Here is a 14,286-nt window from a genome sequence, read left to right as displayed (position 1 = left end):
ACCCGGGAAACTTCTTAGCTGTGAGATGTTGGCTTCACTTGCCTCAACTGAAAAAGTGGGTGTAATGATAATAGTCCCGTCCTCTCAGGGATATTGTGAGCATCAAATAAGAGAATATTTGTAACCCATTTAGCACAGTGCCTGGCACATAGTAGGTGCTTAATAAATGCTCATTTCCTTTCTGCCTTCCTTCCAAGCTGCCTCCCCAAAGACACTCCATTAAGGAGGGAGCTGGGCCATGTAGCAGCATTTTCTTGCACCAGCTTTGGCAGTCCTTTTGCAGCTTCAGGTGCAGTGTGTGGCTGTGCTGGGACTTTCTGACCTGCTGCCCTTCCTCCTCAGGCTCAGAAGAGTCCCCGGAGCCCTTGCCCATCCCCACGGTGCTGGTGGGCTACGACAAAGACTATCTCACCATCTCACCGTTCTCCTTGCCATTCTGGGAGAGGCTGTCATTGGAGCCCTACGGGGGCCACCGGGATGTCGCTTACATTGTGGTGTGTCCAGAAAATGAGGCCTTGCTCGAAGGAGCCAAAACTTTCTTCAGGGACTTGAGTGCTGTGTATGAGGTAAGGAAAAGGGATTTTGAGAATGGGTTTCGTATCAGGAATTCCTGTGCGCATTCCCCAATGGTCTTTCTAGTAGTTGCTAAACAGAATTGATTAGTTTTTATGAAAGGAGGCCACGGAAAAATTCTGGAAATAGTCATGGGAAGAGGACAAAGGCTGCAGACATTATTTGCTTGGAATGTTTTGACTTGAGTATTTCATTAGTCCAAGAAAGCCCTTTCTAAATCGGCCTTGCCAATAACTTTTTTAGCAGCGTGAAGCTGGTAAAAACACTCACTTCCTTTGGTGGTAGCAGTAAAATCAATGAAACATCCATTCTTTCCTATTTCTAGAGCTTAAATTCTTATTGTGGGGAGGGCAGGATGAGCAACTGGCACTTTGGAAAGCAAGTCTATCAAAAGAAAAAATAAAGACTTATCTAATTCCCCAGCCCCCATCCTCCTAAAGAAATCTCATTGTACTCTTTAACCTCCCAAAAGCATCAGGTCAGTGGCAGAGCCAAAGCAAAGAAACATTGGCCTGGAAATGTTCCCAATCCGAAAAGAACATTGAATGACCAGCAGATCATTTTCTTACATTTTGAATTTGGTATTATATACATCTTGATTTTTTAGAAAAGAAAATGACTTAAAAAAAAAAGCGTGTTTCTGTATTTGTGTGTGTGTGTGTGTGTGTGTGTGTGTGTGTGTGTGTGTGTATACTTGCTTCTCATTTTCTCTTCAAGAAAGAGGACTTCTTCACTCTTGTGTTTCTTGACGTCTGCCTCCCAGGACAGAGATGTAACCCTGGTTCTCAAAGGCCATGTCAGGGAAATAGATCCTACATGTTGGCTTGGATGACAGAGGGGTCGTTGTGTATGTACAGAGCACTGGACTTGGATCCAGGAAGATCCAAGTTCAAATTCAGTCTTGAATACTTAATAGCTGTAACCCTGAGCCATCTACCTTAGTTTCTTCAACTGTAAAACTAGGTTAAAAAAAAAAAAAGTATCATCTACCTCTCAGAATTGTTGTGAGGATGAGATATTATTTGTAAAACATTTAGCACAGTGCTTGGCACATAGTAGTGCCATATAAATGTTAGCTATTTTATTATCAGAATGGAAATGTTTTAAGTCAAGGTCTGGATTTTATCTTCTAACTATTGGGCACATAGTAGGTGCTTTTTGAGTTTTTTGAGAGTTCTGTGCAAGAAATGTAATCATTGTTGGTGGAGGGGATGGTCATACCAGGGAATAGCAGGCCCTGAAAGCCCTTGAAGATAGGTCGACCTTTGGTGAAGGAGATCTGCTTCTTGATGATAAACATAAATCTATAACTGGCACTTTTCAGTGGTGTGTTTTAGCTGAAATGGAGCAATCCTTTAATCACCAAACTTTTATTAGATGCCTTCTGTGTGCCAAATATGGGAGATACAAATGCAGTGAATAAAATAGTCACCACTCTCTAGGAGCTTATATCCTGGGGGAGAGAGTACATATGTAAGAACAGATGGGATATAAGTAAAGAAAATAAATGCAGGTACAAAGAAGTTCATCCTACAGTGGTTTGGGAGGGAGGTATGAGCCACATAGGGGATCAGTAAAGGCTTCCTACAGAAGATGGCTCTCAGAGGAAGTGAGGTGGAGGGCCAGGAGGGATGGCATTCCTGGCATGGGGCACAGCCAGTGCACGGGTGCAGAGATAGGAGATAAGTATGATGTGTGAGTAACAGGACCAGAATACCAGAGTGGGAGAGCATGCAGCAAGGCCAGGAGGACAGCCAGTGGCCACTCTGGGATCAGCCTACACAGGGCACTCTGTATTGGATCCTAGCAGCAAGTAAGAGCCATTGTGATTTACTGAGCAAAAGGACCTCATGGTCAGCTCTGCCCTTCAGGAAAGTGACCAGGGCTGAGGTGTAAAAGAGGCAGCAGCAGTTGCCACGAGGGGAGGATACCCTTAGGCTTGGGCCAGGGCAATGGGGATTGTGCGCAGGGCTCTGACTCCGGTTTGGAAGTGGGAGGGCTTGGGTTTAAAGAGAATTCCCCTCCAGGTTTGTTGGGCTCCAGGTAACTTGGGGCTCTCCTGGGCCTGGCTGGATTGGTTGGACAGCCATTGGCTGGTAGAATCTAATTAAACCATGGCAGTCATTGAGGCCTCTGAGAGAGAGAGAGCAGAGAGAAGCAGGTGTAGAACAGAGCTGTGGGGAATGCTGGTCTCAGGAAAGGAGACTGAGGAACAATGATGAGGCAGGTGTGGGAAGCCGGAGTGGGAGAGGTGTAGGGGCATTTGACAGCCTGCCTTCATCATATTTTCTGAAACGGACATGGGCCAGGATTAGCTTTCCTGCCAACAAATGCTGAGTTAAATTGCTTACTTGGGAGACACGTTCATTCTCCCTCTTTGAAAGTTTGTATTTACTGGGCTGGAGAAACTGAGGGCATCCTTTGAGATTGCTTCCTTCAGGGCCGGGCTATGGCCTCCTCCATTCAGCAGTGAGACAGGTGGCTTTGATTGCATTGTATCAGGAAAAACATCAAAACTCTTTGGATTGGGGTGTGGCAGTGTACCTGCCCCCCTCTGGGAGCTGGAGTCTGGCTAATGTTTTTTTATAGCCCCATAGCAAGTAGCAAGCCCAGATCCTATTGATGGGATGATCTTGGGGAAAGAAACATTTGTTTTTCCAGCACCCCAGAGGGCTAGACTTGAACTTTGGGAGGACAGGAGCAGAGAAGGTACTGGCCTGGGGCCAGGGGGATCTAGCCGTGTGGCCCTGCTAGGGTCACTCTACCTCTACCTGCCTCCATTTCTTCAGCCTCTGCTGTTGTGAAGAGGATGTCTGAAGAGGGCGTTAGTCGGTCTTAAAAGTGCTTGATGATGGCTAGTGGTGTCTGTTAGCCGCTTCCTTGTGTGGACCAGGGTGGGGTGGAGGCAGCCCCAGCCGCTGACTGCTTCTTCCCCACTGTGCTTTAGATGTGTAGGCTGGGGCAGCACAAGCCCATCAGCAGAGTGCTTCGGGATGGGATCATGCGCGTGGGGAAGACAGTGACCCCAAAGCTGACGGACGAGCTCATGAGTGAGTGGTTTAGTCAGCCCTGGAGCAGCGAGGACAGCGACAATCATTCCAGACTCAGACTTTATGCACAGGTCTGCCGCCACCACCTCGGTGAGTGAGACTGTCTTGTATCTGCTCTGGCACCTTCTGTGGCAACAGAGGTCTTGGGTTCTCCTCTGGCCTGCTGCCTCTTCTTAGCTGGATGCACTCCCCTGGAACTTGGTGTCCTCATTGTATAGTCGGGGGGTTGGAGGACAAGATGGGCAAGGTCCTGTCATTGCAGAGGCAAGGTTTCCCCAATGGCTCCAAAGGCTACACAAAGACAGGTTGGGGGCCCCCAAGTGGCGTAGACCTTTCCATGGCATTGCTCTGTGGGCATGATGGCTAACAAGGGGCAATCGTATCCGCAGAGCAACCCTATGTGTTTGGCTCTCTGAAGCTTCCTTAACATCTGCAGCCTCACTCAGAGACCCCCAGATCTCAGAGCCACAAGGGGTCAGAGGCATTTTCTCCATCTCTTCCCCTTTATTTAACAGTCCCCAAAACAATCTTTGAAGAAAGGCAGGCAGCCAGCATATGGTTACTGTGAGGTAACGTACCTCATTATTGTTATTGTTTGCTACCAATAGTGAAGCTCTAGAGGAATGCATGCCGACTTAGTATGGAACAAGCCTTTTGTTGCACTGAAAAGCAGCTTTCTCCCAGGGCCCCTGCTACTCCCGTTTGAGGAGTGTGAGCTCAGCTGTCTGAGTTGCACCCATGACAGGAGAGCCCTCCAGAAATTGGTATGGAGACCCAAGAGTTATGGTGCTGCGTTAACCTTCCTCTTGATGCTCTTGCAGCACCTTATTTAGCTACTCTGCAGCTGGACAGCAGCTTATTGGTTCCACCTAAATACCCAGCCTCACCGCCAGTAGCAGCAGCAGTCGCCGCAGCAGCTGCCGCTGCAGCCGCTGCAGCTGCAGCCGCCGCAGCCGCCGCCGCAACAGCAGCACAGGCACCAGGCGCCCCTGGGAGCGTGGGCCCAGCCGCTTCAAATCCAGGTTGTGCTTCGGGACCCGGAGCTCCGCCAGCTGGCACCTCCAATGGCAGCTCAGGCAGTACTTCTGCGGCTGCTGGTTCCTCAGGGCCACCAGCCTCCTCAGCCTCCTCAGGGCCTGGTGTGACTCCAGGCAGTGTGACCTCCTCTTCAGGCTTTGGTGGTGGTGGCGGCACAGGCCAGACGCCCAGCGCTGGGACAAGCATGGCAGACAGAGCGCCGGGGAGCCTGGGCTCCGGAGGGGACGCAGAACCTGGACAGAACTCCTCCCAGCAGCCCCCACCAGAAGGACAAGATAGGTAGGACATTTCTGGAATTGCTCCAAGTGCTCTTCGCTTCTTCTCATTTCTTTTCTTTCTTTATGGGTCACCAATATCCAGTTTTCCCTGAAAATAAAACCTTCTCTCCTGCTTCTCCCTGAAAACCAGAATAGGGGATGCTAAAGACATAGCCCAAGAGAAGAGATCCTTTTAGCACAGCTATCGACTGCCGGGCTGTCCTGGCAGGTTATCCAGAGTGGGAGGGAGAAGGCCCGGGCCCTTTGGGACATCACATTTCCCCTGTATTCTGGACTCCCCAGACTTAACAGAGAAAAAGGTTTTATGGTTTGGGTTTTGTTCCATTTTGGTTTTGTTTTTAAAGGACTTTAATGACCAATTGCTTCTGGCCATTTTCACTGTTGCTTTCCATCAAACTGGTTCAGATATTAATGGTTGGGTTTGGTGCTTTTTTTGTGGGAGAGTTATTCTTTAATCAGTCAGTAAGTAAATGGTTTTCCAGTATTCCTTTCTGCTGCATAACTTTTAACCATCTAAACCCTGCCACGTCAAGTTTTCACTAAACTCTTCTTAATTCTGCCAAGTTTTTAAAAACAGGCAGGTAATTTTGCTTCTGTATGTGCTTCTAACAATGACCATCTCTCTAGTGTCACAGAAAGGGAGAGGATAGGGATTCCCACGGAGCCGGAGTCAGCCGACAGCCAGGCCTACCCACCAGCTGTGGTCATCTACATGGTGGATCCCTTTACCTACACTGCAGAGGAGGAGTCCACACCAGCAAACTTCTGGCTGCTTAGTCTGATGCGCTGCTACACAGACATGCTGGATAACTTACCTGAGAATATGAGAAACTCTTTCATTCTCCAAGTAATTTTCTTTTTTTTTGCTTTTTTCTAAATATTCTAATCCGTAAACATCTTTAACATACATTGGTATTTAAAAAAATGAAAATAGAAACTCCTCAAGTTGTTTTTTGACAAGCACTTTTAAAATTACCTCCTATTTGTGTCCTAAATAACTGATCCCAGAAGCTCATTAGATAGCAGGTAGATAGCAGCCAGAGTGAATCATTGCCAACTGATTTGTGTTGAAGCAAAATAGATGAACATGTTTATGTAAAGGATTTTGAAATCACAACTCTAGCAACTTGAGAATTCAGCCTTAAAGAGGAGTAGTAACATGGTACCCAAGTGATGGTATGTCTGCATCATTTGGGGAGAGTATGGCATGCAGTAGCTGGGTGGAGACGTTGTGAACATCTGCTGTAAATTTACAATAAAATATGTGTGGGGAGGGGTGTCTCTGGAAAGAATTAGTGCTCTAAAAGCATAAGTTGCTTTGGGGTACATGCATTGAATAACTGCGCCAAACTCAAAGCTGAGTTGTTCTTTCCTGAGTCAAATGGAGAATCAATACAATTTCATTTTCCCATGTTCTATTCGGCCTATTCCAGCGTGAGTATTTCTGATTTTAATCATCTGAATGTCTATGTCCAGATTGTGCCTTGCCAGTACATGCTGCAGACAATGAAGGATGAACAATTTTTCTACATTCAGCACTTGAAGTCCATGGCATTTTCAGTGTACTGCCAATGCAGGCGCCCTCTGCCCACCCAGATCCACATTAAGTCTCTCACAGGCTTTGGACCAGCAGCCAGTATTGAAACGACCCTCAAGAACCCTGAGGTTGGTACTTTGCAAGGGGAGACTGACTGGCAGACTGCAGGATAGTTTGAGTGACAGGTGGAAGGTTTTAGCTTTCTCTGTACCAGCCACAAACTCAAAGATTATTTCCCAGAAATTAAAACATAATTGTTTAAAAGACCTCAGAGGCTTATTAGAGAAATGTTATTTAATTCTACTCTTTCTTAACAAGCCTGGAATCTGCTTGATCTTAGCCAGAAAGCTCACAAGGAGGTCAGTTTACTATGCTCATTCTGCATAGCACTTCCTCTAACTCGGTGATTTTAGTTTTGTTTACAATGTTCATTAATCCACATGATAACTATCTTTTGTTCAGAAATCTACTTGTCATCTTTAGACAAATCTAACGTATGAACCTTTAGATTTGTAAAACAGAAATAGGAGACTTATCAAATTTTACTCACCATCCAGTATCTTTCAATAGTGAGATTTCCTGTTGCATCTAAAAATGCTCATCTCATTAAAAAAAAATGCTTCCCATATAAATTGTTAAGACAATTTCCAAATATACTGACACAGTGTACATGTGACCTCTACTCATAATGCTCCTGGGGGTCCCTTTAAATGGTTTCTCCCTCCTCCAATAAGGCTGCTGCTCTTCCCTTCTCCATCTTTAAAGGCAATCGGAATTGCCATAGGATTTGCTATCACATCAGTCCAGTGGACTAGAGCGTTATGGAACCATTACCATTGTCCTTTGTACCATTGTACCATTCACTGAATGGTGAAAAGATTATGAGCAACAAGAGCCTGATATTTCCTAGGAAATTCGAGTAAAAATCGACCTTTTATGATCTCCTAAAATTGCAGCATGGCAGTAGATCCTGTGTAGCCACTTAGTTTTTCCTGAGAAAAGAGAATTACTAAAAACTATTTAGGAAAAAAGAGAAATTTCTTCATGGTTTTGGTTAGAAGTGGCCTCTTTCTGCTAGGCAAAGACATGTTAGGCTACTCGGCCTTCTAGGATCCTTCAAATGACAAAGCTCATTGTTTTGCAGATGCAGCTTTTTGTTATGTTTGGTTGTTGAGAAGCTGTGGTGTGTTATAAAGATCATTGGATGGCTTTTAATGTAGTTCCACTTCACTTCTGAATCCATTTGGGAGCCCTTAGTAGGGAGGGCATCTTTGGAAAGTGCTCTGTCTGTTTGGAAAAGGACAGTGGCTTCATACCCTGAACAGAACCGATGGCACTGAGATGGGTGTTTGACTCCATCTCTGAAGCCTGTCTGTGATTCCCAAGAGCGATACTTTAAAATGCTGCATTCTCCCTTCTTATGAAACTGCAAGGTTTTGTCATTTTCAACAAGGGGATTGTAGCAGGTCTCCTACTTAGTCTTCAGGGGCTTGCAACCTAATTTCAAAATTACCCTCTTGATAAATAACCCAAACTATTGAAGTTAAATAACATTTGGGGCCTCGGATGAATCATGTGTTATATTTTATAAAAGTATAAATATTTATAATAAACATAAGTGAGGATGACAACTGTGCTTTTACAATCTGTCACATTTAAATAATTACTTTAAATTATTTGATTTTATTCACAGTTAATGCTTTAAATTCTTAGGTTCCTTTTTAAAATAGCTGTTTTATTAAATAAGGAAGTATTGATTTTCATTAGGTTTCCTAGTTTGTATACTTAAATTCTCCCCCTCTCACCAGTGTCATTATTTACTTAGTAAGCTAGACTTCTGCACGACCCTATTGTCTTCATTTCTTTAGATATTATCACATGCCATTTTGTGTCTATGCAGACATGGTCTTACAGGCTGGCTTTGTGTTGATGCTGATTTTGACTTTGATTTCAGAGGCCCAGTCCAATCGAGCTTTATTCCCCTCCTTTTGTATTGGCACCGGTCAAAGACAAACAGACAGAACTGGGAGAGACATTTGGAGAAGCCAGCCAGAAGTATAATGTGCTCTTTGTTGGCTACTGCTTGTCCCATGACCAACGCTGGCTGTTGGCCTCTTGCACTGACCTCCAGGGCGAATTATTGGAAACTTGCATTGTAAATATTGATTTACCAAACAGGTAGGAACCTTAGCTTTTCTAGTACATGTGGATCAGTGTCCTGTCTTTTTATTTTTGCCTCGTGCATGAATCTTTCCGTTCTCTGTTCCAAATGCAGTTGGCACAGTGTATTTGGTCTGTTTGGTTTTGGGGGGAGAGGCTTGGTGGTAGGGGATATAATAAACCCAGAGAAAATTTGCTTCATTCTTTATTTTCCCCACTTTTCTTCCTCTCCAGATCTCGGAGGAGTAAAGTGTCTCCACGCAAAATTGGGCTCCAGAAGTTATGGGAATGGTGCATTGGAATTGTCCAGATGACATCAGTGCCCTGGAGAGTAGTGATTGGGCGCCTTGGGAGACTTGGCCATGGGGAGTTAAAAGGTAAAGAGGTCTCAAAGACGATGGAGATAAAGCCAGGGAGAGAAGAGGAGGAGGAGTTTGGGAACATCACAGAAAAAATAGGAAATCACTGGCAGTGATTTGAATTCTGGGTCTTTGTTTATACAGTATCACCTGTGTCCCAGCAAGCTACTTGTCTAGTTCCTTGTTAGGATTTAGAAGTCTTTTAAACAAAGGTCAGAAAGTGTGAATAGAAGAGACAAGAAATGTGTTCAAATCTTATGTCTAGCAGAGAATGGCTATGGGATTCTGGACAAGTCCCATAGCCTCCCTATACCTCAGGCAGCTCTGGAAAAGTTTCAAGCTGATAGCTGCTTTAGTAGAGAATGTTTCCTCAATGGGAGTTCCCCATTCCAGTGAAAGCATAGCTCCAACTTCCACTCTACCCCCCAAATTTTCAGTATGCTTGATTTTAACATTCATTTACTTTTTCAATAGCATTTTTCTCCTAAAAGAACTCAAGGGACCATATACAAAACTTTTAAGTTATGCTTACTCTAATGTAGCCTTAAACCTGTAGAAAATATTACCAGTAGTTGCAGTTTTCCCCCCAGTATTTCTAATGCTTAGGAATGCCACTTTGATAGTGAGACTATTTATTGGTAACCTGAAGAGATACATTAATACTGTTGGGGTAATCATCATTTCAATTCTTTCTTTCTCAAATCCTAATTTCTTTGAAATTCAGATTTCTTTTTTTAAGTACAAGATTTCATTGTATTTATTGATTATTGATTCCAAGAAAGTATCTGCTTTGATAAAGTGAAACAGAACCTTAAATATAACAAATTCTAATGTTATAAGGTTGTAATAATAATATACCGTGCATATTTTAAAACATTAATAGTAGAGTCCAAATAATTTTGTTTAATTGGTCAATTATTTATTAAGCACTCACTGTGTTCCAGACATAGAGTTAAACAGTAGGGCTTCAAAGAAAGGCCAAAATAGCATATGCTGTCAGGGAGTTCATTGCAATGAAGGAGACTACAGATCCACAATCAGGTGCATCCAAGATACCTAAAGAATTGGAAAGCAGGTCAGAGAGCCGATGCTAGAGGTGCAAAAAGACTGGCAAAGTCTTCTTGTAGAAGTAGACACTTACTGGAGACTTGAAGGAAGTCAATGAGTCTCAGATCACAAATATCCACTGGGACATTATAGAAGGAGACACATTCTCTAGTTTCTTGGAGAAAGTGCTACACAAAGTCCAAATAGAAGCAGAGTTCTCTACCAATGGAGAGATCTGACAAATGCAACTCTTAGCAAGTGATATTATGTAGATCACATACATTCCAGTGCATTTATAGGTCATCTCAACCCGACCCATGGTCCCTAAATAAAGAAGACACAAGAAAAATTGATGATGAATTTTTAAATGACAGCACCCGTAGTCACATGAAAATCACTGGTCATTAGTTCTTACTAATCAGAAAGCATTTTCATTACAGACCCTGTGATGGACAGTGTATCTCTCTTTCCAAAATGAGCCTGAGTTAACTCTTGAGACTCACATTAGATTTTCCAGAAAATGAACTTTTCTTTGGCCAGTGCAGCCGAGAGTTGGTCACCAGTGTTGTAGTGCCAGTAGAGGGCTGGCTTTCTTGTTCTCTCACACTTCCTGGTTGTGTAACTGGGGAGAAGGCACTTCACTTTTTGGTGCCAGAGGCAGCTCTCTGAGACTTTAAATTACAGATGAATTTTCAAACTTAATTGGTGAAGAGATCTTCCACATCGATATTTTCTTTTGCCTATGAAGTTAAAATTCACAGCAACAACAAATGCAAACATTCAGCTACTATGCTGTAATTTAGGGGCTATTTCTTAGAGGCTCTGATCATGTGCTAACTTATTAGCAAAGCTGCTCTTATCCTCAGGGACGAGTAAGCATTGAGATATGAAGAGTAGCAGAGAGAACTGATAGAATCAGCTAGGAGAGGGAAGTGGGAAAAGTCAGGTGAATATTCTATTGGAAAGTTAATGAGGACAGCATTTTGTCTTGTTTGGGTGGTTCCCTCTGTCCCAGCCCTCTTCTCTAACAAGAGCTTGGGAATAGGGGCATCTCCTAGAGATGGCCTTTCACCCAGAGTGACAGTTGCCAAATCAAAATGTCAACCCCCCCATCACAGTGGCTCCTTCCCTTGGTGTGGTGGTCAGAGGACCGAGACCTCAGTGTTGGGAGGAGACCTGTGTGGCTTTTTTACAGTACTCTGGGTTCATACTTTCCAGAGTGCTTGTGATGAAGTACTTACCTTGACTGCCTTTTTTCACCTCTTCCTTATTTGGTTTGAAATCTGTAGTTCACATCTGTTTGCTTTTCTGTGGTTTTTAACATGTACTCTTCATGTTATGCTCAGAGATTTTATTTCAAGTATTCCAACTTCAAGTATGTTTAGGAGATGAAAATAGTTTTCTTTTCACCTGCTCTGTTAAGATATATATTTTAAGATCAGCACGAGACAGGAATTCAGGTTAGGGGAAAATCGTCAGTCTTTATTCTCAGTGAAGAAGGATCGGAGGTGGAAGAGAATCGGCGATAGCAATGTGTGCAGCTGAGTCAAGAAGCTAGCTCAAACCTCAGCCCATTACACTGCTCTTTAGAAAAAGAAGTAGGTTTTTTGAAAGAATATTTGAATGTAAAGAAGGCTTTTGAGAGAATAACATTCATGCATTTCTAGGGGAATTTTGTCAGCTTTGGGTATATTAGGAAGGTAAAAAGATGAAAGGTTGAATACTTGAAATCCCTCAGAGTTTAGTTATCCCACAGAAATGCTCTTCCTTGAGGGTCATGGTGCTTTTGTGCATTAACAATGAGCAAACAGAAATGTATGAGAAAAAATTGTGCATTTTGGGTTATCAGAGCAATTAATAGGACATGATTCACATGATCAAGTGGATATTGATGACCACCTTCCTTGCTCCCTCTTCTCTGCCTCCTTCTTCCCCCCCCCCCCCCCCCCCCCCCCAACCTAAAGTAAAATATCTATCTTTCATTTTCTGGCACTTATTGCCTTCCTTTTCTTTCTTTTCTTTTTTTTTTTTTTAAATAAAGCAAATAAATAGATTTTATAATCTATAATTAGATGATCTAAAAGAGACTTCAGCCAAGTGCTAGACTTGAAAGGTATATATAGGAATGAGGGAGGGAAGAGAACCATTCCACTTCTAGAAGAGTAAAAAAAGAAGTTAAGGTGGGGTAACATAATATTGTCACCAAAAAGCATTTTTAAGTGGTCTATACTTATATCTTTTAAAAATAAGATTTCGTCTAAAGTGAATTTAGTCTATATAGTAATAAATAACTTTTTTTTTAAGTTCTAAAAAAGTTTCTTTGGAGTTTTTTTTTTTTTTTTGGTCTTTCTGCTGATGTCTCAAGTGTGACATCACACAAGTGACAGAAACTTGGGGTGAGATGAAGAATATATATCACAAGATTTTGAACTTGAAGGGCTTTTGAAGATGATCTTGCCCAGTCCTCTCTGTTTCCCAAATGAGGAACCTGAAGTGCCCAGAGAGGGGAGTCCTCTCTGGATTGGTCATAAGGAACGACGCTGATATTCAGAGTCAAGTCTTCTAATTTCCTTGATGGAAAGGAAATAAAAACCATTAACATGGCACTTATTATGTGCCAAACATTTTGCTAAATGCTCTCCTGAAATGGTGTGCCCTCCGGTGCTCGGCCATGTGGAGGAGGAAGGGATGACCCTTTCTGTATAAAACGGCGTCATTTACATAGATCCAAAGAGAGGACAGAACTATTTGTAATAACTGTGTGACACCAGACTGAAGGTTGCCTTCTGTTTCAGACTGGAGCATCCTCCTTGGCGAATGTTCCCTGCAGACAATCAGCAAACACCTGAAGGAGGCTTGCCGCATGTGTGGACTCTCAGCCGCAGACTCACCTTCCATCCTCAGTGCCTGCCTGGTGGCCATGGAGCCCCAGGGGGCCTTTGTTGTGATGCCAGGTAAAGCTTTGCTCGCAGCACATGGCAGAATCTCTCCTGCCATTCCTGTGGTGGAGATGGAGAGAGAGGAGACAGAACAGCGTTCAGTTTGTTGGATTACACTGATTAAGGGGCCAGACCCAAAGAATGTGCATTAGTCATTCAGCTAGCGCTTGCACCTGCTCTTGTCCAGATGCCATGGTCAGTTCTGGGGACAGAAAGAAAGGCAAAGACAAACTGTTCCTCTCAGGAACTCACAGTCTAACGGAGGAGGCGAAATGCCCTGTGGACAAACAAGTTGTTAGCAGGACTGGTAGGAAAGATCTCAGAGGGAAGGAGCCAGGATGGAGCTTACCTGAGGCTTGAGGGAAGTCATGAAAGCTAGGATGGGGAGGGGCTGGAAGGGGCTTGTGGGTAGGGAAAACAAGCAGAGCAAACGCTCAGCATGGGAAGACCAAGAGGCCACAGGACGCATGTGAAAAGATTGGGAAGGAAGGGAGCAAAGACTTGTTAAGAAGAAGTTTAAAAGCCAAGCAGGATTTTATATTTAATTTTAGAGTTGTCTGAAAAGGGGGGTAATTTGCACTTTAAGAAGATAATTGTGAAAGCCGAGTAGAGCCAGTGCTTAGGCAGGCAGGCCCAGCAAGAAGATCAGGGGCAGGAAAGAAGGGAGAGATGTTGCCAAGGTGAGATTGGCAAGCCATGGCAGATGCTTGGTTGTGAGGGGTAAGGATGACTTTTGGGTTGTGAGCCTGAGTGGCCAGGAGGAAGTTGTTACCCTCAGAGGTAAGAAGCAAGTTTGGAAGAGGTCTAGCAGGAAAAATAAATGGTGTTTACTAGACATCTAACTCGAAACTAATAGTCACCTATCTGAGAGATTTGGATTTGGCAAGTAGATCTGAAAGTCATCTGCATAGAAATGAGAATCAAATCCATGGGCACTGGTGAAGTCATGAAATGGAATAGTCAAGGAGGAGAACAAAAGAAGGCTCATGGCAGAGCTCTGTGATCTCCCCACAGGTAGTGTGAGTAAAGATCCAGTAAGGGAGGCAGAGAGGTCCTACAGATACAGGAGAGAACCCACTGAGGAAAGGAGATGATAGCGTCAGAGCCTACAAGGAGGCAAAAAAGGATCAAGCACTGAGAGAAGAACTTGACGTTTACCAGTTCAGAATGATGAGGTTGGAAGCCAGATGGGAGACAGGGGAGAGTGACAGTAAGAGAGGTGGGGCACCGATTACACATGGCCTCTGCAAGGAGGAAAGGACAGATCTAGGATGGGTAGATCGAGAGGGTTTTGTTGAAGGTGAG

At 43.8% G+C, this 14,286-nt stretch overlaps 1 protein-coding gene across 4 annotated transcripts in view; it reads left to right on the top strand.

The window, feature by feature from the left end:
• MED13L (mediator complex subunit 13L) overlaps positions 1–14,286 on the top strand; it is a 333,757-nt gene that overhangs the window by 307,812 nt on the left and 11,659 nt on the right. For all 4 annotated transcript variants that reach the window (XM_031948656.1, XM_031948657.1, XM_031948655.1 and 1 more), the window contains 8 exons: positions 343–566; positions 3,521–3,713; positions 4,445–4,940; positions 5,567–5,786; positions 6,416–6,604; positions 8,431–8,654; positions 8,871–9,013; positions 12,838–12,996. In XM_031948656.1, the coding sequence (XP_031804516.1) occupies positions 343–566; positions 3,521–3,713; positions 4,445–4,940; positions 5,567–5,786; positions 6,416–6,604; positions 8,431–8,654; positions 8,871–9,013; positions 12,838–12,996 (1,848 nt within the window). The remainder of the gene's footprint in view (positions 1–342; positions 567–3,520; positions 3,714–4,444; positions 4,941–5,566; positions 5,787–6,415; positions 6,605–8,430; positions 8,655–8,870; positions 9,014–12,837; positions 12,997–14,286) is intronic.

Source organism: Sarcophilus harrisii, chromosome 1, assembly GCF_902635505.1.
Source record: "Sarcophilus harrisii chromosome 1, mSarHar1.11, whole genome shotgun sequence".
Lineage (NCBI taxonomy): Eukaryota > Metazoa > Chordata > Mammalia > Dasyuromorphia > Dasyuridae > Sarcophilus > Sarcophilus harrisii.
The sequence above is the reverse complement of the archived record's forward strand: the minus strand, read 5'-3'. Positions and strand labels throughout refer to the sequence as shown.